Source organism: Uloborus diversus, chromosome 6 (genome assembly GCF_026930045.1).
Source record: "Uloborus diversus isolate 005 chromosome 6, Udiv.v.3.1, whole genome shotgun sequence".
NCBI lineage: Eukaryota > Metazoa > Arthropoda > Arachnida > Araneae > Uloboridae > Uloborus > Uloborus diversus.
In genome coordinates this window covers 92,902,058-92,927,707 of record NC_072736.1, presented here as the reverse complement: position 1 = coordinate 92,927,707, position 25,650 = coordinate 92,902,058, and the positions used below count along the sequence as shown (strand labels likewise).

General features: G+C 32.2%; 1 protein-coding gene across 1 annotated transcript in view; it reads right to left on the bottom strand.

The window, feature by feature from the left end:
* Window positions 1-25,313, bottom strand: part of LOC129224868 (potassium voltage-gated channel subfamily H member 2-like) — a 174,990-nt gene extending 149,677 nt beyond the window's left edge. Inside the window, exons 1-2 of the mRNA XM_054859414.1 lie at window positions 25,121-25,313; window positions 24,985-25,074 (exon numbers count right to left, since the gene is read on the bottom strand). Of these exons, the coding sequence (XP_054715389.1) occupies window positions 24,985-25,074; window positions 25,121-25,313 (283 nt within the window). The remainder of the gene's footprint in view (window positions 1-24,984; window positions 25,075-25,120) is intronic.
* Window positions 25,314-25,650: the final 337 nt, after the last annotated feature.

The window sequence follows — 25,650 nt, the reverse complement described above, 5'->3', positions numbered from 1 at the left end:
ACTCTGAATAAATTAGCAATAAATTTACCAACGGGAAAAAATTATACATGGAAGCAATGTAACAAATGGAGAAATGCACGAAAAAACAGAGTGAAGGATAAACAAATTGGAATTAGTTGATCACAAAACAAAATAAGAAAGCAAAAAATGAAAAAATGAAAGTAAGAAATGTACAGACGCTTGCATAAAAATAATAGAAAAACTAAACGAAATTCCAAAATGGAGTCCACATAGAAGAAATATACGGAATTGCAGTAAGATCGTTAACTAAATTAGAGCGGTTCCTCAGGATGTGGAAAGTTTCCCAAAAATCAAGATCCAACGAATTGGTTTATTTTTGGATAATTTGATAAGAGTTAAAATCAAAAGAGTGATTCAAATCCCAACAATGTTGAGCAATGCTGGATTTATTGAGCTGTTGTTTTCTTTACAAAGCTTTGGTGTTTTTTTAAGCGATTTCAAAGAACGACGGGTCTGTCCGATGTATCCGAGTCCGCAATAGCAAAAAAATTTATAAATCCCACAACAGTTAAGAGGGTCAATAGAATCTTTAAGGGAAGAGAACGAAAGTTTATTAATGGGAGAAAACACCACTTGGAATTGGAATCGCTTCAGAATCTTAGCAACCTGAAAACTAATAACAGGGGAAAAAGGCAGAACAACCAAATTCTTAATGTTGAAAGTTCTGTTAAGAATAATATTTTGAGATTTTTTGCAAAGTTTTTTTTAAATGGAATCAACTAAGGTGGGCGGATAGTCTCTATCAACAGTCACAGCTCTTAAAATGTTAAGTTTCGCATTAAGAAGCTCAGGGAAGAACAAATATTCATTGTATGATAAACAAATGTGCTGAAAGCTGAATGTTTTTGATTAGGAGGGTGAGAAGATAATCTATGTGGGGATAAGGAAACAGCAAAAGGTTTGCGATAAACCACCGGACTCAGTTCCAGAAACGAGAACATCCAGAAATGGAAGGCATTTATTCTGTTCTTTTTCACATGAGAATTGAATATGATTATCTGTTTAATTTAAAATGGATAAAGCATCAGCAATGCTAAGTTGATCGTGGCTCATAAGAACAAAACAGTCATCATCATAGCGAACGTAAAATTGAAACTGTAGTTTCTGAAACAACTTGACCTCAAAGTAATGCATGTAAATATCACTAAGGGTGGGGCTAAGTGGGTTTCGCATAGTCAGACCATGTGACATAGTATAACATTTACCATTAAAAATAAAGGTACGTTGCTTTTGACAAGTTTGAGTAAGGAAAACTAAATCCTCAACTTCCTTAGAGGTCAAATGAGACTCAGAAAGTCTGCTCTGAAGGAGTATTATTTCAATTTTCAGAACAAAGGTTCGTTATTAAAAGTATATATTCATTTCGACTTTAAAATGTAGCACATTGTTAGTTTACAGTATAATATACACAGCATACAGTACAAAAATATATGAAAGAATTATCTTTTTACTCATCTTATTTAGATCATAGTTATAGGAAGGAGATGGAAAAAATTACTTAAATTTTTCCATCATAAATTCAAATTATGTTTCGCAATCACGAGTTGCGATAGGACTCTTCTCGTTGGGTTTCTTGTTCCACCAATGACTTCTGGTCTCAGGAATCAACTTTATGTATACTCGACCGTCTCAACTTTGCAGAATCATCTTCAGACAAATTCAACTTCCAGCACACAACAAACTTTCGCGAACATGTCCCTCCTCCTGGGCGGTGGAATATATGTGTGTAAGTGTGTGTGTTTACGTAGGTATACATTTGTAGGTGCTTATGTGTGTGTGTGCGTCGGCGTATGTGAATTTCTATGTATAGGCATGTGTGTAGGTGTGTATGTGTACGTGAGCGCGCGTGTGTGGTGGTGCAAGACATAGACACCACCATCCATAAGGAGCGGAGGCCGATGGACAGTGTTGCTGAGCGAGGCCTAGAGGAGTGGTCCAGCACCTGCAGGGACCATGGGCAGTGGTGCTCGCAAGAGACTCGGGTCTAAAAATTAAAGAAACATTAATGGCAGTCAAGTGCGAGTAATTCGCAACTCCAGAGCTCGAATATGCTACCTTACGGTGATTAATAATATTAATGAAAAAGGCAAAACATTCCGTTCCACGTGTTTTCTTTGGGGTAAATTATTGGTTTCAGACAGTTTGTGGTGTAATGTAGTTTCAGATTAATAGAAAAGAAGGCTTCTCACAAACACGATGAAAAATTACTGTCATTTATTAAGCTTCAAAGCAAGTTCTAAATTTTGGCATTTGTTTGTTTTACCTTTTTCGTCCGCCATTAGACAGTGGCTGCAGCGCCCTCTATAATTCTTTGGAGTTGCGAATAGGCAATACGTTTATTGTTTAAAAAAAATCCTTCTCTGAATTAAACTACGTTATTTAAATTTAGTTTGAATATTAAAGTTTGAATCCATCTAACATTTATCTATTCGGGAAGAAATTGTTTATTCCGCAAATCTTAAACATATATCGGCATAGCACTTAATTTCAAATAAAATTTCGAATTTCACACCACGACGATGATTAAACAACGTAATAACATGGCACTTTTTCGTTTGCCAAAGAAATGTTTAAATTTTAAGAGCTGAATGTATTCATGAAAGCTCTTTTCTTGCTTATTTACAGTAGAAGCATCTTTTTCTTTTGGTTTGACGCGGAGCCTAATTTGCTCTAGGGATCACTAGAGCTTATCTATTGCACATAATTTAAACTTCATATGATTTTTCACACTTTAGACAAAATTCAGACCATTTGCGCCTTAAAATGAGTTCTAAGGACTTTTGGACTAGTGCACTTCTTTCGTTAAAAAAAAAGCCCTAGCACGAAATGTTCTATTACAATGTCAAAAGTGAGAAAATAACCGGTTTGAATTGTTCCATTTCAAACGTGACTGCAATAAATCGAGAAATACCATCTTTGTACGGTATCACGATAACCAAATATCATCGAAAAGTGAGGAATGCTGTTCAGTTTATTAATATTTGGAGTAAAAATACTGTAGTGCAAGTTTACTCACTTACTGGCACATTGCACCTGAAGATAAACATATAAAATGGTGTTTAAGTAAAATGAAAATAAATTTGCACCACAAGTCAGAGAGGTGAGTTTTATGCTCTAAACAAGCTAATGTAAAATTTCAACAGCGTAATAAAAATATTTTTTTACGTTACATCGGATATTTTCTCGTTAGCAATAAAATTCTCTATATACAGTGGCTCCTAAAAGTGTTCGTACACCTTGAAATTTTGTAGTAAAACCAAAAATAACGCAAAACTGAATTCGAATACTAATTATACTAAGTGCATTTTTTTTCACACCATTCCTATGCCATTCTGAATAAAACCCAGTAGTTTTTTTTTTTTTTTTTAGAATATTGCCAGATTTTATTTTTGAAATTTGTCAAAAAACGATGAGACAGAGAAAAAAATACGCCACAAAAGTCATCGTACACTGAAATATTTTTGAATTAATTCATGATTAAAATTATCATATGTGGTTTTTTTATTATTTTTGTATTGTAATGACGCTGCAAAGTCATTTGCTTTTAATGTTTTGTTTATTTATTCCCTAATATTCTGCTTATTATTTTTAAATGGCAGGTATGCGTAGAAAACAACGAACACGATTCGAAATTAGAATTTTTTCACTTACGGTAGCCATAAATTGGTTTGAAATGTCTCTAAATTATTTAATTTATACCATTCTATAGTGAAGTGCTTGATAAAATGGTTTAAAGACAAGAATCGGATCGTAAACAAGGTAAGAAAAGGTCAGCTGGCAAAGTTAACAAAGCGGGATCGGAGGTTTACAGTTAAAAAAATTATGAAAAAACCACATTTGAGCGCTGAAAAAGTTTCTACAGAATTGAAATGAAACATTTTACGTTTCATTTTCACCTAAAATTGTTCGCCAAGTTTTATGATTAGCTGGATTAAAGGGGACTTATTCCCGCAGAAATTTTCTTGTTCGGGCGAAAAACAAAAAGCACCATAAAATCAATGATAAATAAGCTCAAAACGTTTTGGAACAACGTCTTACTTATAGATGAAAATACATTCAATATTTTGGGTTAAATTGTTGTATAATTGTCAATAGAAGAAAAAATGAGGAATTTAATCTTAAAAACTTAGTTGGATCATTTAATCAGGACGGTGAAGGTGTTTTTGTGTGAGTATGCATAACAGCACCAGGACTTGGAAATTTGGAATTTTTGATGAAATAATGAATCATGCTGTTCATTTAAATATTTTAAAAAACAATTTTAAACTATTAACCCAAAATTTGGCAATCGGAAACAACTCTGTTTTTTACCAAAATAACGATAAGGAGTACACGTTTGCGTTTGGTGCCACAAAAATTGTCCTTAAACTGAGAAATATCTCCTCAATCGCCAGATTTAAACTTAATGGAACATATTTGGAGATATCTGGTGGCTAGATTACGAAAATACATCATTGAAATGAAAAGCGAACTAGAAACAGTAAGACTGGAAGATCGGCTGAACACTTACTCAGAAATTGCATAAAAAAAGAAAGAAAAAACAATGAAATCTATTCCCAGACGATTAAAAGCTGTTGTTGATACTGTATGATATTCTACCAAATAATAATTTTGTAAAAAGTTAGATTATTTACTAATTTTTTCGACACTTTTTCAAAGTGTACGAAGAATTTTGCGAGATAAAACTTCCGGCACTTTTTGGTTTTTGATTTTTAAAAAATTAAGTTTTAATGTTTTATTAAAAATTTTCATGTAGTTTTGTTAAAAAAAAAGATCATAAATCTTATAATTAAATACCAATTCCGAAATATTAATTTTAACCAATGCATAGGGGCCTATTTCATTGAAAGTCGTAGGTGTACGAACACTTTTGGGAGCCACTGTATATTCAATATTAGCCTAATGATATTTATCTCCTACAAGAACTAGGTTCTTTTTATAATATTGGCCCAAAAATTGAAAACATTGACTACTTAGCTTACTTTATATTGAAAATATGGTAAAAATGAAAGATGGTAAATATGAAAGCTGCATACGTCATGTCTATGAACCTTAATACCCTTTTTTTAGTGTGTTCTTATATTTTGTGTTAATTCCTATTCAGTAATTTTTCCAAGTCATAGATTCCTATTCAGTGAACTCGGTTATAAGTTGGTTTCGAGTTCGTTTTTTTTTTTTTTTTTTTTTTTTTTTTTTTTTTTTTTTTTTTTTGAGACGAGCCACTTTTCTTTTCAAAAAACGTTACATGTACTCATTTCAAATATTGAGGCACTTTGTAAATCGTCCACAAGCATGGTAATTGTGTACAGTATATCAAGGTGTAAAACCCTACGTCAGAAATTCGTGAGGAAAATGCTACAACTAGGAAACTACAAATTGGGTTTTGTCAGACTCCTCCCAGAAAAATTCAACGAATTAGTGTTTTTTACAAGTTTTGAAGCATTTGAAGATTTGAATGCTACTTTGCTTCTAATTACAAACATTTTTTAATCACGAGTATGTATGGCTTCTTCTTATTTCGGCTATTAACAGGCCATGATTGCGTGAATATCGCCACAGAATCGGTATTTTTACCATTCCACTTTTCCACTCTGCTATCTACAAGAACCAATGAACCTAGCCCATCATCGTTGCTGTAGCACACTTCTTGTGAATGACTCCGAAACCACCCGGTATTGGCATGCTAGAGAATATCTTAGGCAATGAACTAGGTCACACTTTGTTCATTTTTGAGTTCCATTTGAGTTTCTGATTGTACTTTGCCTTTTGCTATTGGAATTTTTTTTAAAAATGTGTGCCTTCTTTCGAACAAAAATGTTCAGAAAAAGTGAAACAATCTGATTTGCTGCATTTTTAGTTACCTATTTGAAGTAGTACTTAAACCACGAATTGATTTTGAGCTCTTATAGGCGTCTGTAGTTTCTGTAGTATATTTTTCGTGATTTCGTCCGGGTCGTAAATGTACATCAGGCATTGTTATTATGAATGTCTAGTATTGAAATATTAACTTCAATAATTTCAGTACCTGCCTTTCTTTACCACAAATAGATTAAATCCAAAGAAGTAACATTTCCATGCGTAAGCAAGATTTCTAGTTTCGAGAAACAAACTAAAATTTAGCAACATTTTGAATGCGTTGTCACTCGAGAAAAGGCATTGTTACCAAGTTGAACTGTATTAATAGAATTGAATCACTCTTTCATAGTTGGGGCACTCCTAACCTGATAGCAGCATTTTCAAAGGCTACGCAAATCCTAATCACAGCATTACGACGCTGCCAGGTTAGATTTGCCCTTCTGTAGATTTTTCTACATATCATAACTCTCTAAAGCAAAGGTTCTGGGTAAACACCGTCGGAGTTACACGCTCATGGAGAACTAAATTTCATTCGTTCTTTTGAAAATCAATTTACTATCTAACTTGAAGAGGAGGAATACTATTTCGAAATTATGAGCACAGACACCGTTTAAACACTCTTTAAGTAATTAGCAAACACCATTTTTATGAAACTCAAAAATTTCAAAATCATTTCATAAATAGCCATTACCATCAAGTGTTCTACCGAAGGTATCAAATGCACACGTACACCCAAATTCATTAAAACATCATGCGCGTTCGGATTTTGACTTCTCGGATTTTTTCACGCTCGGATTTTGACGTTCCGGATTTTTGACGTACTGATTTTGAAGTTTTGGGTTTTTGACGCTGCGATTTCTGACATTCTATTGCATTACACTCACATGGGTTAATGCCATAACCTTCCTGGAAGGATTATGGTTTCAAATATTTAGGTCGTAGCAGCTGAAGCGATATGTTTTTCATACAGTTACGGACAAACGCGTTGTCCGGAATCCTGACGTATTAGTTACTGTTCGCCTCTGTGAAGTTGAGCTGTGGTCTTGAGCAAGTCTATTTCTCTCAAGGGAGAGCTATCAGTAAGATGAAGAATTGTTTGGCGAAGAGTTGGTCAACCACTGCAGTTCTTTTATTTGCGAGAAAATCCTGTACCGCTTGCTAATAGTTAGGTATATTATATCGTTCGCCTAATGGGCAATACACTGCAAACTAAATCCGCAAGTTCTTAAGCCATTTTTCCTCACCCCTATTTCAACTGATGGAATTGTTTAATTGTTCGGGCAGCGGAGCTCAATTTGCCAGAGGTGGACAGTACATAGTGCATTGCGAAAACGACGGATTTGCGAAGATTACGGATCAAACTTTAGGTTAAAGCAATTGTAGATCAACTGAAGTAGTTGATTCAGTGAATGATTATTGAATATATATAACTTAAAAAATATGTTTCAACTTCTAACTTTATTTCTAAATTCCAATGTCAGTAACCTTACGTCTCATCTCTCGGCAGAGAAATCTACCCGTATGGTTTATAGGTTGTTGTATTCAAATAACAGACCCCTCAGTTTTACTATTAAAGGGCATGCCTTATCGTTATGTGAGAAAATAAACAAAATCATTGTGTGTGAATTATGTTTCAACTGGCTCGAACCATAATAAGAACCAGAAAAGATTTTCACCGGATTCATTTCCCATCGAAACATTGATTTTGATACTCAGCAATTTTCACTACGTCGTCATGTCTGTGAAAACAACACCTTTTAAGTTAAAGTTTGTTAATATCAGATTAAAATGAAATGGTTGTAAGATACGTGGAATACAAAACTTTAAATACTTTTACTCAGAGCCACACTGAGTCAGGGTCTATACGGAAGAGCAGAACAACAAAGACTCTCAGTTATAGGACCAGGGTTCAGTCTTTTTTTTTTTTTGGTAATTTCACAGCTCAGTTTGATGACGAAATTTCAGCTGTGTCTTGATATCGTACAAAATTCAGTTGCATTATTATCAACAAACTTATATTTTCTTGTGTTAAACTCTGGGGATGATTTTTTTTTTTTTCAAAATCTTTGAAGTTCTTTACAAAATTTTAAATTTGTATGTCGAAAAATAGAATTCAAGTTTCGGTGAGTTTTGCCAAAATATCAGGGTTGTGTGATTATTTTTGTAGGAATTGTTCAACACATTAAAAGAAGTATTGAAAGAAATTAAAAAGAGTCATTGAACTGTTTATTACCAATCTCAAAAGGGATGGACAACGTTAAAATTACAGACGTTAGGCTTTAGTCGAATTGAGCAATGTTTTGTATATAATTAAATTAAATACTACTGTTTTTTAATCTTATTAGTGTATTTCGTCAACATATTAACCACAATAAAATTATTTTACTTTTTGACAAGTATTTTGCTAAAATATTGCATCCAAAAGGTTACATTCTAAGTGATATAAACTCTATAACTCCGCAGTGAACGCGATCACAATTTTGAAGACAATTAAAGTTAATCCATTACTGGATTGCTTAGCAACTAGCACCAACTTTAATAATGATGAATCTAGTTCACCAAGTTCTCATAGACAATTTGAAATTTCAAGCCACTAATGAGCTCTTATGGTCCTATGTTGTTCGCTATAAAGTTTCTGTAATTGTGCAATAGATAATGTCAAGTTCTAACATTATTATAATGACTTGGTTTAAGTTCCGGTAGCGGAAGCAGAGCAATTCTGTGACAAGCATTGTAGATTCCTGAGAAAACCTGTTGATTGTTTTTTACTTGGTGTTGGTGGAAAAAACAAACATAACATTTTTTCAGAAAAAAGTCAAAGGTTTGAGATAATGAAGATTTGCACCGTATTTTCAGGGTTATAATCCACAATTGATGCAGTGAGAAGCAAAGAGATGCAAGTGGACATTTTAAAGTTTTGGGCACAACGCGTTCAAAGATAACGTTCAAGGTAGGCTTTCATTGAATTTTTTTCTTAATCATGCTATGCAGCAGCGCCTACTAGGGCTACTGTTAGGGGAATGTGGAGCAGAGTGAAATGGTTAAGATGACTGAGTTTTTTCAAAATGAACAAATCGGAAATTTTTTTTGAAAATTACAGTACATAAAGAAATAACATTGTATTAAAAATAAAACTCGCGTTGAAACAGTATTTTTTATTTTTGACAGTAAATTTGAGTCTTCAATAAAAAGTGGAAGATTTTCCCCCTTTTTTTGCATAAGGTAAAGTGAAAAATAAAATATTTTTCTAACGAAATATTTTCAATTCGACTGTAAAACACATTTAGTTTTAAACGAATCAGTAAACAAAAGGTTGAATGAATAAATGAAAAGATAAGGAAACAATAAACGAATAATTAAATGAATAAATCAATTGATAAATGAAGAGAAAAAAATGAACGAGTAAAAGAATGAATGAATAAGAAAATAAGCAAATGAATGAATAAATAAGTGAACTAGTAAATGAAGGAATGTAAATGAATTAATTAATGAAGGAAAACGTAAGTGATTTATATTAAATGATTGAGTGAGTAAATAAAACAAACTATTTCACTTTGCCCCGTATGTACTTGACTAATTGTACATTTTATTTAAAATAAAAATTAGCTCAACATTAACTAAACTTTTACTGCATTGTATATTAGGAGGTTTCAATGAATATTTAAAATGTTAATAACAAAAACTTTATCATTTTATAGTAACAAAAATATTTTTTTACTTACAACGAAATATTACAATGAGTATCAATTTTTTTAAATTTCGTGTTTCCAAATGCTTTAATCTTCGGCGGTATTTTTTTCCTGACGAACAGACTACATATGGTACTGCATAGTTAAAATAATACCTGATAGGTGAAGCTAAAAGCAGAGCAAATATTTTATTATTTCACTTTGCCCCTCTATTTCACTTTGCCACATGTTCCCCTACTATATCTTGGCCCAAGACTGAGGAGAGGTTCACCATTTGTACCGGTAAATTTCAAATTTTTAATTTTACCAGTTTTATCCCTTTGCTTCTCACTGCCTCAATTGTAGTGTAATTGTAATCTAGTGTAATTCTCGTGAAAATTGTACAAATAATGTCCGATGCTTTTGAAGGGTTTTTTAAATCAATTTTTAGTTACCAACAACTATTTGTTTGTTTTTTAAAATTATTATTTTTTATTCACTATTTGTTTGCGTATAATAGGCTATTAATGGTTTGTACATAAGTAGATTATTGAGCGCTACAGGATATTTTGACCACTCTGTGGAACTAAAAAAAATGAAAATAGTTGTAAAAGTTATTTTCTTTTTACGATTTCAAGAACAAAAACTTTTTTCCAATTATTAGTACAATTGCAACATAGTACCCGTTCAATAACTCAAATAACTAACTATCAGAAAAAAACAAAAGGCCAACCAAGTTTGTTGACTGTAGAATTCAAAGTCGCTAACAAAACAAAAAAGTTATATTGCTTTAAAATATTACCAGGATTAAAGAAATTGCTTTTTTTTTTCAATTTAACAGACAGTAAGCTGTAACAGGGTGGACATATGAATCATAAAAAAATAATAATGAGACATAGACAAAAAAACAACACTTAAAACTCATTTAAACAAAGTTAAGAAAATAAATGTCAGTAAACTATCACAAAATATACGTATTTTTAAATAAATATCTTTATGATAGTTCGCACGCTTTGCTTACATGAGAGGCAATGGTTTCTCATATAAGCTATCTCCTGAATACCGACCCGTAATGTGAATTGCGACAGTGAATTTGTAAATCGTTTCCCAAATTACATGTACTGTAGAAGTAAAATGAGTTTGTAATTCGAATTTTACTTTTAAGTTCAAAATAACAGGCACCTGAAGCAAAGGTGTGTAGGGTAACGGCACCGGTAACAGACAAGGGTCCAGTAACAGACAGTTATAAGTTTGGATATAAATAAAAATAATTTTAGGTTTGTAAAACTGATGCTGATGTATCCCATGAATGCGATGGAACCCTCTAGTGTTATCAGAGTGAATTTTATGAACCAGTTGATATTTACAAGGCAGCGGTGAAAGGTTATGAACAGACACCACGAGGTCTGTCGGTGTTTCATATTCATTTGAATTTAATAAGGCTTTAGTTCTAAAAATAAAAAACTTTTGCACATTTTGAAGATAAAAAGGGAATTTTGTCCATTACTCGCCCTTCTTTCATCTGGACATCTTCCTTCACTGGGTGTCATCAAATTCTTCGGTGTCTGTTACTGGTGGTTTAGACCTTTATTTTTAAAAACTGAGCAAATAAAATATAATGAACTAATTCAGAGGATACAGAAGCAGCCAAACGTTAGATGAGATGTAGTTGCACGAGATAAAAATAGTTTTAAAAGTCTAAATACATAAGGAGGCTCAGAAAATTGAGTTAACCTGAGAACGATGTCTTAAGCACGTCTGTCACTGGTGCCTTTACTCTTAGTGCTAAAACTAAAAATTTGGAAACAACTAGTACAAATAGTTAAAGAAGCTCTCATCGGTTTAAGGCAAGAGATGGTGATATTACCCCTAGTAGCTGCTGCTATTTAGAATGATTTAGAAAAACTTCTCAATAAAAGCCTACCAAGGGTCTGAACTTTGATCGCGTTTCATTCAAAACTTAGAAAAGTGCATTTACTACATCACTTTGCTTCTCACTGCCTCAATTATATTAGACAAAAGCGTACGAGCAGTCCAATCTACCGTTAAATTACGTACATTTTCAAATTAAAGTATAATGAAATATAGTAGTTCTTTCAACCTGATGAATAAAGGGTTAAAAAACTTATACGCTAGCCCAAATAAATCGACCTGTTATGTTGTAGAATAGCTTACAGCTGCAGTAAGATTTTATGTGCGAAACACTTTACTTTCATCTCTGTAGTGTCATTTTTCATCTGCTTTGCACCCTTTTTTCATCTGCTTTGCACCCTTTTTTCATCTGTTTTGCATCCTCTTTTCATATGCTCCGCACCCTTTTTTAATTATTTTACGTTTGAATCTTTGTTTAAATTGAGATGGGTTTCTCTGCTTCTGGGGGGAATCTATTGGGAAGAGTCCCTTGCGCGTGCCTAGAAAGTATCTTCAAATTATTTCTGTTTTCTATGCAAGAATTATTTTAAACATTAGATTTTCTGGAATATCTTTTTCATATAAAGTTTCATTGTGACTGTGACGAAAATGTTTTAGGCTGTAGCTGTGACGTGACAGAGGAATGAAAGACGACTGATGTTTCCTGTCCCGAAGACAAGACATGAAATAAAATCGTTCCAACGAAAAATTATCGGTGCTACGCCCTGATTATTTCTTGTCACACGCTCACACACATACATACATGCATACACGCACACACCTGATCTCTTTTTCCAGACCATTGACGCATAACTCTTCAAATGAATTTTCCTAAATTTTCAAGAAAGTTCCGAATTTCAGAACTTTTATTATTTGCTAGTGGTACCCGCACGGATTTGTCCGTAGTAGAAAATTAAAAGGTCATTTGGTTCGCCTGTATATTTACAAATAATGGATGATAAATTTCTCGCCAACTTGCTATGTTCATTTGCTCACCCATGTTACGGTTCCACGTTATGATAATTTGGCAATTTACTCGTCAACGTTATGATAATTTTGCTCGGTAAAATGTTCTTAAAATTTAAATAGAAAAAGAACAAAATCGAATTTTCGAAGGTGCACACCCCTATGCTCCAAACTAATTCTGTGCCAAATTTTGTGAAAATCGGCCACACTGTTTAGATGCTATGCACGTCACAGAGAGACATCCCGACAGAGCAGCAGAGATCCGGACGATATCCCGACAGATATCCAAACTTTCAGCTTCATTATTAGTAAAGATGATATACTGTGCCGGTTAAATTATTGCTATCTCGGCAGAGCCACTTATCAGCAAACATTCAGTAAGATGTACGGGGACTTTTAAAGATAAAATCGTATAAAACTTTGATTTTGTACTGTTATTTTACTGCGTAAACTAAACTCGAAAGTTTAAATCATTTTTGCATCAGTAAAAACAGAATAATTACACTAGCACGATTTTGACACAAATAAAAGGTAGAATGAAAAGTAAAATCGTTCCAAATTAATACACCCAAATAAATTTCTCAAAATATATTTTTTTTTCCTATAATTTGTCGTTTCGTTTAGAGCCGTTCCAATAGTGTTTCAACCAAAATCCATTCAAACATTTGCTTTCCTGTCTACAAAACTACATTAAATAACACTACGTCTTTGGAAACTTTTACAATATTAAAAGTCATGTGCTGTTTCATGGTAGATACGATTTTGAAACAAATGAACATTTCAGTAAGCAGTTTTTTTCTAAAGAATGTTCCCCTTTACTAGATTTACATGCAGTACCCGTTGTTCATTAAAGGCTGCGCTCATTTTTAACCTCCCTAACCATATTTCAGTAATGCACTCAATCACCAACTTAGTTAATTGAAAGCCATCAAGTTTAACTAAATGTTTTCGATTTGCGCTTCAACTAAGTTTTTTTCATTGTGATTTACACAGAAACAGGTAAAAATAATTTTAATATAATTATGTTTGTAAGTAAAAACATAGACTCATTTTTGTTCGTTCTAAACATGGCTTGAGAAAAAACTCTATTTCCATGATATAGCATGAAATAATAAAAGCCGTTTTACTGACAGTAATAGAAATGATTCTGTTTTTCGATAGCAAAAGGAGATATCAAGTCATTTAACAAGTCATTCATCAAATTCAACCAAATGCTTTTGAGTTGCGTTTCAACTAAACAAGTTACTTTCATTGGGCTTTACAAAGAAAAAGATAAAGTAATTTAAATATAATTCTGTTTGTCGGCAGAAACATAAGTCTCACTTCTGCTCGCTCCAAGCATGACTCGAAAAAAAAAACTCGATTTACATAATATAGAGCTATGAAATAATAGATGGGTGATTCTCCAAAAACCTGACATTTTCCAATCACATTTTTAAAAACAATAAAAATGCTTTAAAAAATCTGAAAAAAATAATATTTATTCTTTGTTAGGAACTTATTAAGAGAAAAATAGAGGGAATTCACTTTAACTATGTTACACCATCAAAAGAGGGGATCAAATTTTCATAGAGCAAGAGACTGACAAGCAGCACCAGAGCAGTTACAAAAAGAATTTCTTAATAGGATGTGACTATAGTAATAAAGAAATACCTGAAGCCTATAAATCAAACAGTATGGTTATTAAATGACAAGACAAAATTTATGTAAAACTTCCCTTAACGGGCACACCCAATTTCTTCGAATGCCAGTCCCACATAAGTTTTTCCATATTATTCACTCTGAATAGCTTATACTTCGAATGACGGACTTTCATTTCAACGAAAAAAAAATCGATTGCTACATTAAAACTTTCTTCAAGTTAGCCATACACAGTATGATAAAATTTACAAAAAGAAAAGTTACCTTCTCATTACCTGCGAATTGTTTTATGCTTCAGCAAATACCAACATAAAACAAAAAGAGAATTAGCAATCTTTTTAACATATATTTTACTTTTAATTTAAAGCAACTACGAAATTTATAGCAACTTCACTAACCTATTCGAGCAACACTTAGATAATTAAATGTCTAACCAATAAATCTCTTTTGGAACGATTTGTCTGAACAACAACAGAAAAAAAAATATATTAAATAAATAGAATTATTCCACTAATACATTTTTTATTTATCGTTTGCCAAATTTAACTTTCTTTTTTTCAATCAATCTTATTTTTTAACTAATGTATTGGAAATAAATCCTTCTATTCTACAAGATGCATTACCAGTGCTTAAGAAATAATGCTAGGAGAGTGATTTTTTGGGACAGGAGTATGACATTTTCCATACAATTTGCCTGTTACGTAATCCCAGGATTATAATTAAGGTAACTAATGTTATTTCTCGATTCTAACCTCTTATCTCAACTACACATTATGATTAGAATTTTTTTTTCTTTTATTTAACACAGAAATTTTGTCCCCAGGAGAATGACAGCAAAAATATTACATATCCATTTTTGAGCTTCAAAGTTTTAGGAAGAACAGCAGACAAACCATATGAACTTAATGCTCAAGGAATCTAACAAAATGGTGATAATAAACAGTGTTGTAGCACAGCAAATCAAAAATTCCCTTTTCTAATCTATAATAATTGAACTCATTCTTAGGACAAGAGAATGACATGAAACCTGGGGACAAAGTTTAAAACGATGTACTTTGATGATTTAAATAATTTAATTTATTTAAAGAGTGCTTTTTTACACCTTTCAGTATGCTTAATTTTGTACTTCGTCAAATGAATTCGTGAAATGTTGATATAAAATTTTGAAATAATTTTAAGTCCATTTGAAAAACGGATGGGGACACGCCAAAAACGTGACTTTCTGGTTATTTAAAAAAATTTGCAGAAAAAACTAAATGAGTTATTGTTTTAATAAGAGTAGAATAACATCAGATAAGTTATTTCTAACTATTAAAGAAATGAAAACACTTTCTGAGTTAAACAATTTTTGTGTTAAACTACTGGGACATATATTGCTAGGATTTTGGAGAATCACCCAGATGTCGGTTTACCTACAGTAATACAAATTATCCTGCCTCTCGATAGCAAAAGGAGAGATCAAGTCGTTAAACAAGTCATTCATCAAATTAAACTAAATGATTTTGAGTTGCGCTTTCTACTACATAAATAAGTTTCTTTCATTGGGAATTCATTTTACAAAGAAAAAGATAAAAGTAATTTAAATTTAACTATGTTTGTGAGCAAAAACATATGTCTCATTTTCCATAATATAGCATGAAATAATTGATACCATTTTACAGACGTTACAAATATACAAATGATCCTGCTTCTCAATAGTAAAAGGAGAGATAAAGTCATTAAACAAATGAGAAACAGTAAACTCAAAATTATTCGCGAGAGGATTATCCATGGGTCGGATTATCCGTCGCTTGGATTATCCGTGGGTCGGATTATCCAGGAGTCACTCAACAATTAGGAGCATTTTTCTTTCTCAGTAAAAAGCTGTGTACCAATGGCTGTTTTTTGTCAAAAAGTTGTAAATTTAAACTCAGTTGTGTTTGTTTCATTTATTTATTTACTTATTATTATTTTTTTGCGTGTGTGTTGTGCTTTCTTTCTTGTACATACATTTGTCCTTTATTGGTGTTAAGTTATATTGTAAAAAAATACAAAACATTTTTAATGTACTGTGTATATATTTAGTGTACATACTGTATATATTATCAGCCTTATGCATCAGTACAGCTAAGGCTTTGAGAAAGAACAATTTTTACCTTAATAGTCCCTCATTTTAACCAATTTTCGACTTATTCGCGATTTTTATTATCCGCGGCAGTTGCGCAGTCCAATTTCGCGAAAATCGGGAGTTTACTATAGTATTAAAAATGCATTCCGAAAAAAAATATTTTTTTTTTCAGTGGCTGCAGAAACTTTTTTTAAAAAAAAGCGGAACTTTAAAAAAAAAAAATAATAAAGAGGGCCTCTTTTCAAGGAGGGGAAAGCTACATACAGACATACATACACAGAGACGGAAAGATACGGGTGGAACAAACAGGTAAGACGCGACGAACAGTTAAGACACAATGTAGGGATTGTAATACCGGACCAAAAATGCAATATACCGGTATTCTTTTTTTTTTATGTGATACCGGAATACCGGTATTAATGCCGATAATAGAAATTTCCCAAAAAAGAAAAAATGCTAAAACTTAATATTTCGTTGCCATATTTTATTATTTTGTGCAAAAAGGGTATTATTTACTCATTGTGAACAAATATAAAATGAAGGAAAAAATACCATACTAAAAAATCAACAATAGCAAGAAACATAATTGTCATTAAGCCTGAAACTCATTTTTGTTGAAAAATTTCCTGCAGTTAAAAATATTTTTTCTTAATTCACGCAGGCCGAGGGTACTGTTAATAATTTGAAATATATTTGATCTTGATAGATTTTTTTTTTCATTTCCCTTCCGAAATTTTTTACAATTATGTAAACATCTGACAAAAAGTTCCAACTGATTATGCCTTACCTCTTTGCAAAGGTTCATGACATTACAAATATTAACAAATATTATCTCGCTTGGTATGAAGCTGAATAGCGAGACAGAACAGCACGCTAATGCAGGTGACAAGAAATTACTTCTCGTTGTACTAACAAGGAAAAATTTTTTTTTCAAAATTCAGTACAGCTGAGACAGATATATTTTTTAAAAGTATCATAAAAATCGCTGCAATTGATTTTTGGAAAAAATTGCTCCTTGCACAAACACATTCGTAATTACATTTAAAATTAATTTTCACGACAGGGCAAGTCAAGGAAATGGAGAAAATAAAAACGTGGTTCACATAAACTCACGAAAGTACGACTCATCACACCATCTGGTGATGAATCTGGATCTTTTGTAATCTTTTCACTACTTTTATACTCATTGATAAAACTATCACTTTAATTCGTGCTTTTGAAGCCGAATTTTTACTTCAATAAATTGATTTTGGTACTTCCTCATCGAAAAAGAAATTCATGTTTCAAATAACAGTAGATATCTAATTTGTTGAAATGAAAACTCTTTAATCAAAAACTGTTTATTATTTTTAGCTGATACCGAAAGTACCGGTATTCAACCTCACCAAATACCAGGGTTCGACGATATATATCAGTGGATACATATCATGATACATATCACGATATATATCCGATATTTATTTTCAAAATATCATGATATTTTGATATTTTCAATATTTATTTTTTTTAACTACGGTATTTTCAATATAAAAACAAAATTAATCATACTAATATTGTTCATTTACTATTAAAAATAACCAAAAAGTTATGTACTACATTTTTATGATGTATTAATTTACCATCAATATAACAAAGTAATATAATGTTCCTTTTCATTTTATAATCATAAAATTATTAGTATTGTAACAGTTTTATTTCATACTAGTGGTATCCGCACGGCTTTGCCCGTAATAGAAAAATTAAAAGGTCTGTTGGTTCGCCTGTATATTTACAAATAATGTATGGTGAATTTTCCTGCCAATTGGCCTGTACCCATGTTACGATTCCACGTTATGATAATTTCGTATCTCGCCAATTGGCTTGTGCCCATGTTACGGTTCCACGTTATGATAATTTCGTAATTTACTCGTCCATCTTATGATAATTTTGTTCTTAAAATTGGAACAGAAAAAGAATAACATCTAATTTTCGAAAAATCGCTTCAAGGTGCACACCCTCATGCTACAAACTAACTTTGTGCCAAATTTCAAGAAAATCTGCCGAACGGTCTAGACGCTGTGCGCGTCACAGAGATCCAGACATCTTACAGACATCCTTCGGACATCCAGACAGAGTTTTTCAGCTTTATTATTAGTAAATATTAGAAGTGCCTGATTAAATATTAAACGTTGGTCAGAAAAAAAAAGAAAATGTCTAATGACTGTGCACAGACTAATGCATTTTTTTTATTTTTAAATCATGTAACTGTAAGAGTAGCTAACAGAAGAAAAATGAGTAAAACAGCTATTGCTAATTTAACTCCATTAAAATTGTAAAAATATAAAATGAAGCATTACATATAAAAAATGAAAGAAATTTTAAGTCTACATTTGTAATAATAATATAGGAAAATACGGAGTGATTTCAGGATGCATTTACTATTTTAAAAACTTTGGTTTCTGCTGATTGAAAATATCGGATATATATCAAAATATGCGATATATATCAAAATATCGGGTATTTTTGATATTTTTAACCGACTTCAAAAAGGAGGCGGTTATCAATTCATACCGTATGTATTTTTTTTTTTGTTTGTTTGTCCACTCATAGCGTCTCACCTAATGAACCGATTTTGATGATTCTTTTTTTAATGGATAGTGGATGACTCAACTTAGGTCCCATTACTTTGTTTGACCATATTTGTTCCTTAAAAAAAAGTTATGGTCAAAAAACAATAAATTTTATGCAATTTCCCTATTAAATTTTTAAAATGATGTTGTAGCGAAGTTTGCACATTTCATCCGTGGATAACAGTGGCTCAGTGGTACAATTCTCGCCTCGCACACGAGCGACCCTGGTTCAAATCTCGACTAGGACAAAGTGAATTTTACTAAAATTTCATTTCTACTGTTTCCCGTATTTTCTCGAATCTTCTATTAATTTCTGCATCTTTCCAAATCTGGAAAGTTCCAGCACTTTCTGAAGTTGTATATAAGGAGATGTAACGTTCATTCGTGGTTCTGAATAAAGATCTCGAGTTGAGACTAACGAGTATTCGCTTCATTTGGCTTTCACATTGTCTTCGCTATCTTCATCTACGCGACAATATGAAACTCATTGTTATAAAAGTTTGGTGCCATATAACAGTAATAGTAGTTGTAATGATAATTTTGAATGAAGGCTTCTCTGAAGCAAGCATCAAATTTCTTCAAGGGATATTTCGATAACAGGGAATCTGGCGCTGTCGTCTCATTTTTGGCGTAAATAATTTTATTTTAGTAACCTTGCTGATTTATAGTAACCCTATGTGAATTATCAAAATCTTCCTTTCTTCAGTGCTATTGCTCCATGGTAGGGGTAAACCTAACCTGGAAGCGAGGTGATGCAGTGATTAGGATCTGCTTAGCCTTCACAATGCTACCATTAGGTTTGACTCAACTACTCTGTAGTATTTTTATCGTTATCATCTATGCCGATAACAGATGATCGGGGCTAAGTAAGAAAATACAGGATTGCATCATGAGCAACTTAGATGCTGTGTAAAGTAAATTAGTTAGGAAAAACGTAATTCTTAAATGGTTATAATTAAATTAACTACGCATGATTTCCAGAGAGGAACAAAGATAAGTTTTTAGTGCCAATCGCTTAAAGTTTAACGCGTGTCAATAGTTTTTTTTTTTTTTTTAGTATGGTGCATTTTTAAGAAAAAAATGTGAAGTTTCGTGATGGTAACTTTTTATTATTTCTGAAATACCTACATTTACACTAAAAAGAATGAAATAAAAAAATTTTGAAAAAAAAATAGAACCGACTTTAAAAGTGCTCTAAAAAGTGAAAATAATTTTATTGTTTAAACACCTTTGGTAATGCTTTTAAACATAATTTTTGAAGTTGGCGCAAAAACGATAGATAAAATCATTCACAGCCATAACTCAAATACAACTATAAATTTAACCAGGCCCAGTTTCTTCACTATCACATACATTATGCATTGATGACAGCATATTTGAATAGCGATATAAATGTTTCGTTCGTAACTTTGGATGCTTTTCTGAAAAAAAATATGAACGAAGCATGGTTACACTGGATCTTACGTTTTGTTTTTGCGCCAACTTCAAAAATTATGTTTAAAAGCATTATCGATGGTGTTTAAAGAATAAATTTATTTTTCACTTTTTAGAGCACTTTTAAAGTCGGTTCTATTTTTTTTTTCAAAACTTTTTTTTGAAAATATTATGATATTTTCGAACCCTGCCAAATACCGGTATTACGAAATTGCTAAAACGCTCCAAATACCGGTATTCGGTATTGCAATCACTAGACACACGTTAGCTCGCACTCATTCATCGAACCTTAAATACATGCATTCAAGGCACTTTCTCTAAATTTTAATAGTTCACTTCATTGCCGATGTAAAATTAGCATTGTAGCTGATGGACTATGATTTGTTAGTTTAAACGAAGCTTGGGTATCTCATTACTTTTGCAAAAACAGAAAAATACTATCTATTATTTTCAGTCGTTATGAAATCATTAGCGAATATATTCTCTTGTAATTGCTTCCAAGCACGTTTTGTACATTATAAACAAAAAAAGTAAATTAAAATAAATTGTAATTCACGACCTTTATCGGAAACTTTTATTGTGAAACAAAAAATAAGTCTTTTTTTCCGATATTCTACAAATCTTAATTAATTCGTTTGATAAACTGTTAATTTAACTGAATTACAAATGTTCTCGTTTTTAAAAGATACCGGTTTAGGTTTCGCTCAGTTTATATTCTGATGCAATAAAATATAAATAGCTTGCATAATAGTAAAGTGAGTGGAACTAAAAGGGGGAAAGTCTCAAGTTTCAACTTTTGATAAATATTTCATTTGATTTAAGTTATAGCATCTGAAACTACCTTTTCATTTAAGAAACTTTAATATTTTGGTAGATAAATTTACTTTTACTACACAAGAAAGTAAAAAAAAAAAGTAGTGGCTCATTCTGGAACTCTTTTCCATATTTGAAATGTTTATTTGGCTTACTCTTCAATATGTTATCACAACTGGCGTACACTATTTGAAGATGAGTTATCCGATTAAAGTTTTGGCTTCATATCTAAAAATTTGACAAAGTTGATAACTTTTAGTATTCTACATTTCTACAATTTGCAAAGACTTGGTATGAAGATGTAGTTTTTGCCGAAGACGTGCACTTCAAAGCCGGGTTTTTATGAATTAAAAAGAATAAAGCTATTTATTTTTTGTGCTCATTTTTAACACTTGTTTTCCAACAGATTCTGAAAAAAATATTGTCTTATAGTAAACTGTTTTTTTTTTTTTTTTGTAAATTGCTGTACTTTTTTTTAATCCTTTTTTTGTTAAGTATCTGTAACTATGAAAATTTCTTCAAGAATTCATCTCAAGATAGAAATAAATATATACTGTTGTGTGTTAAGCTATATGCACAAATAGATAGATTGATGTATATACATATAGAGAGAGATATTTTGATAAACGCGATGACGAATAATGTTACTTCACGAAAAGCTTTCCTGGAGATAATTTTTATAAGAGATATAGAGACAAATGGATTGGTATAGAGATAAAGAAAGGTAGATAAATTTACAGTTAGAGAAACAGTTGATGGAATAAATAGATAAATCTAAAGACAGTTTTATACAGATTGAGAGCTATAAAGACAGACTTAAAAAATAATTCTTTGAAATTGATATTTGTACCAATAGATTTCGATTGATGAACATGACAGATTAACATAGATCGCTTGGTAGCTAAATATAGAGCAAGATCAAGAGACAAATCACGGATCTATCTGCTCTGATACATTAGATAGATTGAAATAGATAAATAGACCTACAGATACATAGACTTTGAAAGAATTTTTATACTTCCATAAAATTTGTTAAAGCAGTACGACAAAGATGAACGGTATAAAAGCGAATTGCGCAAAACAGGTGAACCACATAGCCATCGAATGCGGATAGTTTAACAATAAAAGTATGCAATCAGTTGATACACTACAGGTCCTTTGAAAAAACTTTGAGCGAGGACCTATGGCATTATTTGGTTGTCCTAGTTTCCAAACATATCGTGGAGGGGAGGCATTCACACACCCAATCAGGAGCGGACTGGCCGCCGGAACCTGTGTTTCTTTTTTTTTTCCCTCCCTTGAACCTGTATGCGATTTTCTTTTTTTTTTTTTTTAATTTTTTCTACGGCCTCGAACCTGTAAGTTGTCAATTTCTTACTTTTTTCCCCTTTTTTTCATCTTTTTTGTGCCTTCGAACCTGTGTAATTTCGGGGTTTTTTTTTTTTTTTTTTTTTTTTTTTTTTTTTGAGCAATGACATTGCTTATTGTTCTCATTTGACTGTTTCGAATTCCTATGAGTTTATTTTCCCCCCGCCTCCCTCTGCAGCACCACCGTCAACCGGCCTCACGATGCTGCTCCTCTAGCGAAAACCGTCTTCAGGTTGCGTCCATATCCTACACACACATACACGCATACATACACACACGCATACAAACACACACACACACCTACGCACACACACATAAAAACATACACCTACACACACATACACCTACACACACAAACATACACACACGCACCTACGCACACACACAGAAAATCATACACTTACACACACAAACATACACGCACCTACACATACACACATACAAACATACACCTACACACACACATTCATGCCTGCACACAGACACAAACACACACTCGTGATTGCGAAAAACATAATTTGAATTCCACTTGTCAAAATTCAAATTAATTTGCTCTCGTTTTTTTTTTTTTTCTTTTTATACCCTTGAACCTGTGCGCTTTCGGTTTTTTTCCTTAAACTTGTACGCCTTCGGTTTTCGCAAAAAGTTTTCGAAATTGAAAAATATTTGCCTTCAGAAGTTACGTTTTCTGGAGAACGACCCATATGCGAGGTAATTATTCAATGCATTTACAAAATTTTGATTCACCATTTGAGTGAATATAATTTTGTCCCAAAAATATATCTTTCTATTGGCAAATATATAACGAGAACAAATTGACTACAAATCATGTAACCGAAAAGCGCAATTTTATTGACTTGACGTCAGAGTTTACAATTGATAGACACTAATATTTGTCACTGTAGATTGTTAGAGCTGGTTCAATATTTGATGGTTTCTCGATATTTTTCTTCGGTTTAATGTATGGTGTTTTCGTTCTAATTAGAAATTTGCAGTTAACTGGGGTCGTGGGAAGCTGTTTTGCAGTACTCCACGTATATAGGGCCGTTCCAGTTTTTTCAAAAAAAATCTTTTTCTTCATTTACACCCTTTTTTTAAACCAATTTTTTCTTAAAATGTAATATTAAAAGTAAAATGGGCTACCTTTGGGTGGAAGTAATAAGTTTAAAAGATTAAAGTTACACAAATTACCACGTTTTGCATTGAAAAGTGATGTTTTTGCATCAAAGCAGAAGCATGTACCTTTTTTTTTTTTTTTTTTTTTTTTTTTTTTTTTGCAATTTGAGTCATAAAGACGTTGGTTTGTCACTTGATTACAAATATTTTTTTTAACTCTGAGTGACAAAATTTATGATAACGAAAAGAAAAAAAAATAAGCAAAATACCGTCACCTATGAGAATAAATTACAATATTAATTTGCATGTAACAAACTTAAAAAGAATACTTAAAAGGAAGAATAATTAAAAAGTAAAGAAGAGTAATTTAAAATTTTAGTTAAAAAGAAAAGTAACAACATTTTCGATTTCATTCATTAACTGTGTGAAGTTTAAACTGAATATTTCAATAAGACAAATAAAGTACCACTATAGTGTTAAAAAGTATTTGAATAAATAAAAATGTACGCTCTTTTCATCAAAAGAAAAATTAGTTTAGGAGAGACGGGGACAGGTTTTCCCACTTTTTTTTTGTTTTATTTTGTTTTAATTTTTTATTTAAACATTTTGTTAAGTTTTGATTACACCTTGAATTTTTGTACTTTAGGCTAAGTATTAACATTACTAAAACATAAAAAATTTAAAAAACTTTAAAGAAATAAACATATATATTTGTTACCAAGTCACGTTGGAAAACCAACCCCGTAGCCGGGGCACGTTTTCCAACATATAAAATTGGGTCGGGGCAAGTTTTCCAATTAGTTTAAATGGTCTATAATAAAGGTAAAATAAACATGGAGTGTAACGTAAAATTTATTTTCTAATTCATTGGTAAGTACAATGGGTACATTCTTAATAATTTATTACATTAAAATGTATTATAACAATAATCAAAGTTAGTCAGAGTCATCTTCCATATCACTGTGACAGTTAATACAAACAAAAAACAAAGAGTCTTCTTTTTTGACGCACGCTACGTGAGTCCATTTCTTGCAATGAATACACTGGATTCACTTTCTTTTGGCTTAGAGTTAGAAAAGGTGTCAAAGCAATATAGGCAAACACAGTCTTCATCTTCTTCCTCACTTGATACATTGGCATATTTAGTTTTATTTTTCTTAACATGGCGAAATGTCTTCTTCTCCCTTTTTTCGTCAACAAATAGCTGAGGCTTCACAGTTTGCTTTCCTTTTTCATTTTAAAAAATGATCGTGTAGGACTTCCTTTTTTTTTGCTTCTTACTCTGTTTGAAGAGCGTTTTTGATAAGAGTACAGAAATTCCTTAGAACGGCGGATTTTCGTTTTTTCCTTCCTTTGCCTGTGCCTTTCCTCGGGGCTGCCTTTTCAAATGGTCTGATTTCTTCGGGGTGTGGCAAATACTGTTGAGGCAAAGAACCAGCTACAGGCGAGCAAGATGGTTGTGGGTTAGACTCACCTTGGATGTCCTTAGATGTAGAAGGAACACCTTCTGGTAACCCTAATTGTGGTTGGCATGGTTCATTGAGAGTAATTGAAAAGGAAGTGGCTAAACGATTGTCAGAAGTGTTAGTAGTTGGGCATACATTGTTTACTTCGTCTGGAGCCGATGTGTCTGTGAACAGATGGGGACAAGCCTTCATTGGAGACCATTTCAACTGCAGGAACTCGTGCTGACGGTACATCAACTTGTGGCATTTGGGTTGTAGGAACTTCGGTTTGAGGTACTTCGGCCTGTGGCATTCCGACTTGAGGACCATCAACTTGAGGCACTTCGGCTTGAGGCATTTCGGTTTGTGGAAGTTCGGCTTGAAGCACTTCGACTTGAGGTACTTCAGTTGGAGCCAACTGAACATTAATGAACTTGTGGCGGTAGTTATTTAATGTTCTCGTATTTATATTAAAGTCTATAGAAGCTTTCCTAACACTACATTCATTTCTTATTGCTGCAAGCGCTGCATTTATTTGCGCTTGTGTGTAGTTAGTTCCCTTGGTTTGACTTGTTACGGTAATTGCGCACCATTTTCAGTCGATCTGATATATCAGATTGGAGAATGAAATTCAGTTTCAGATATGACTTGATACTATTAAAAAAAATGAGATCATTTAAGTAGTTATCCAAAAT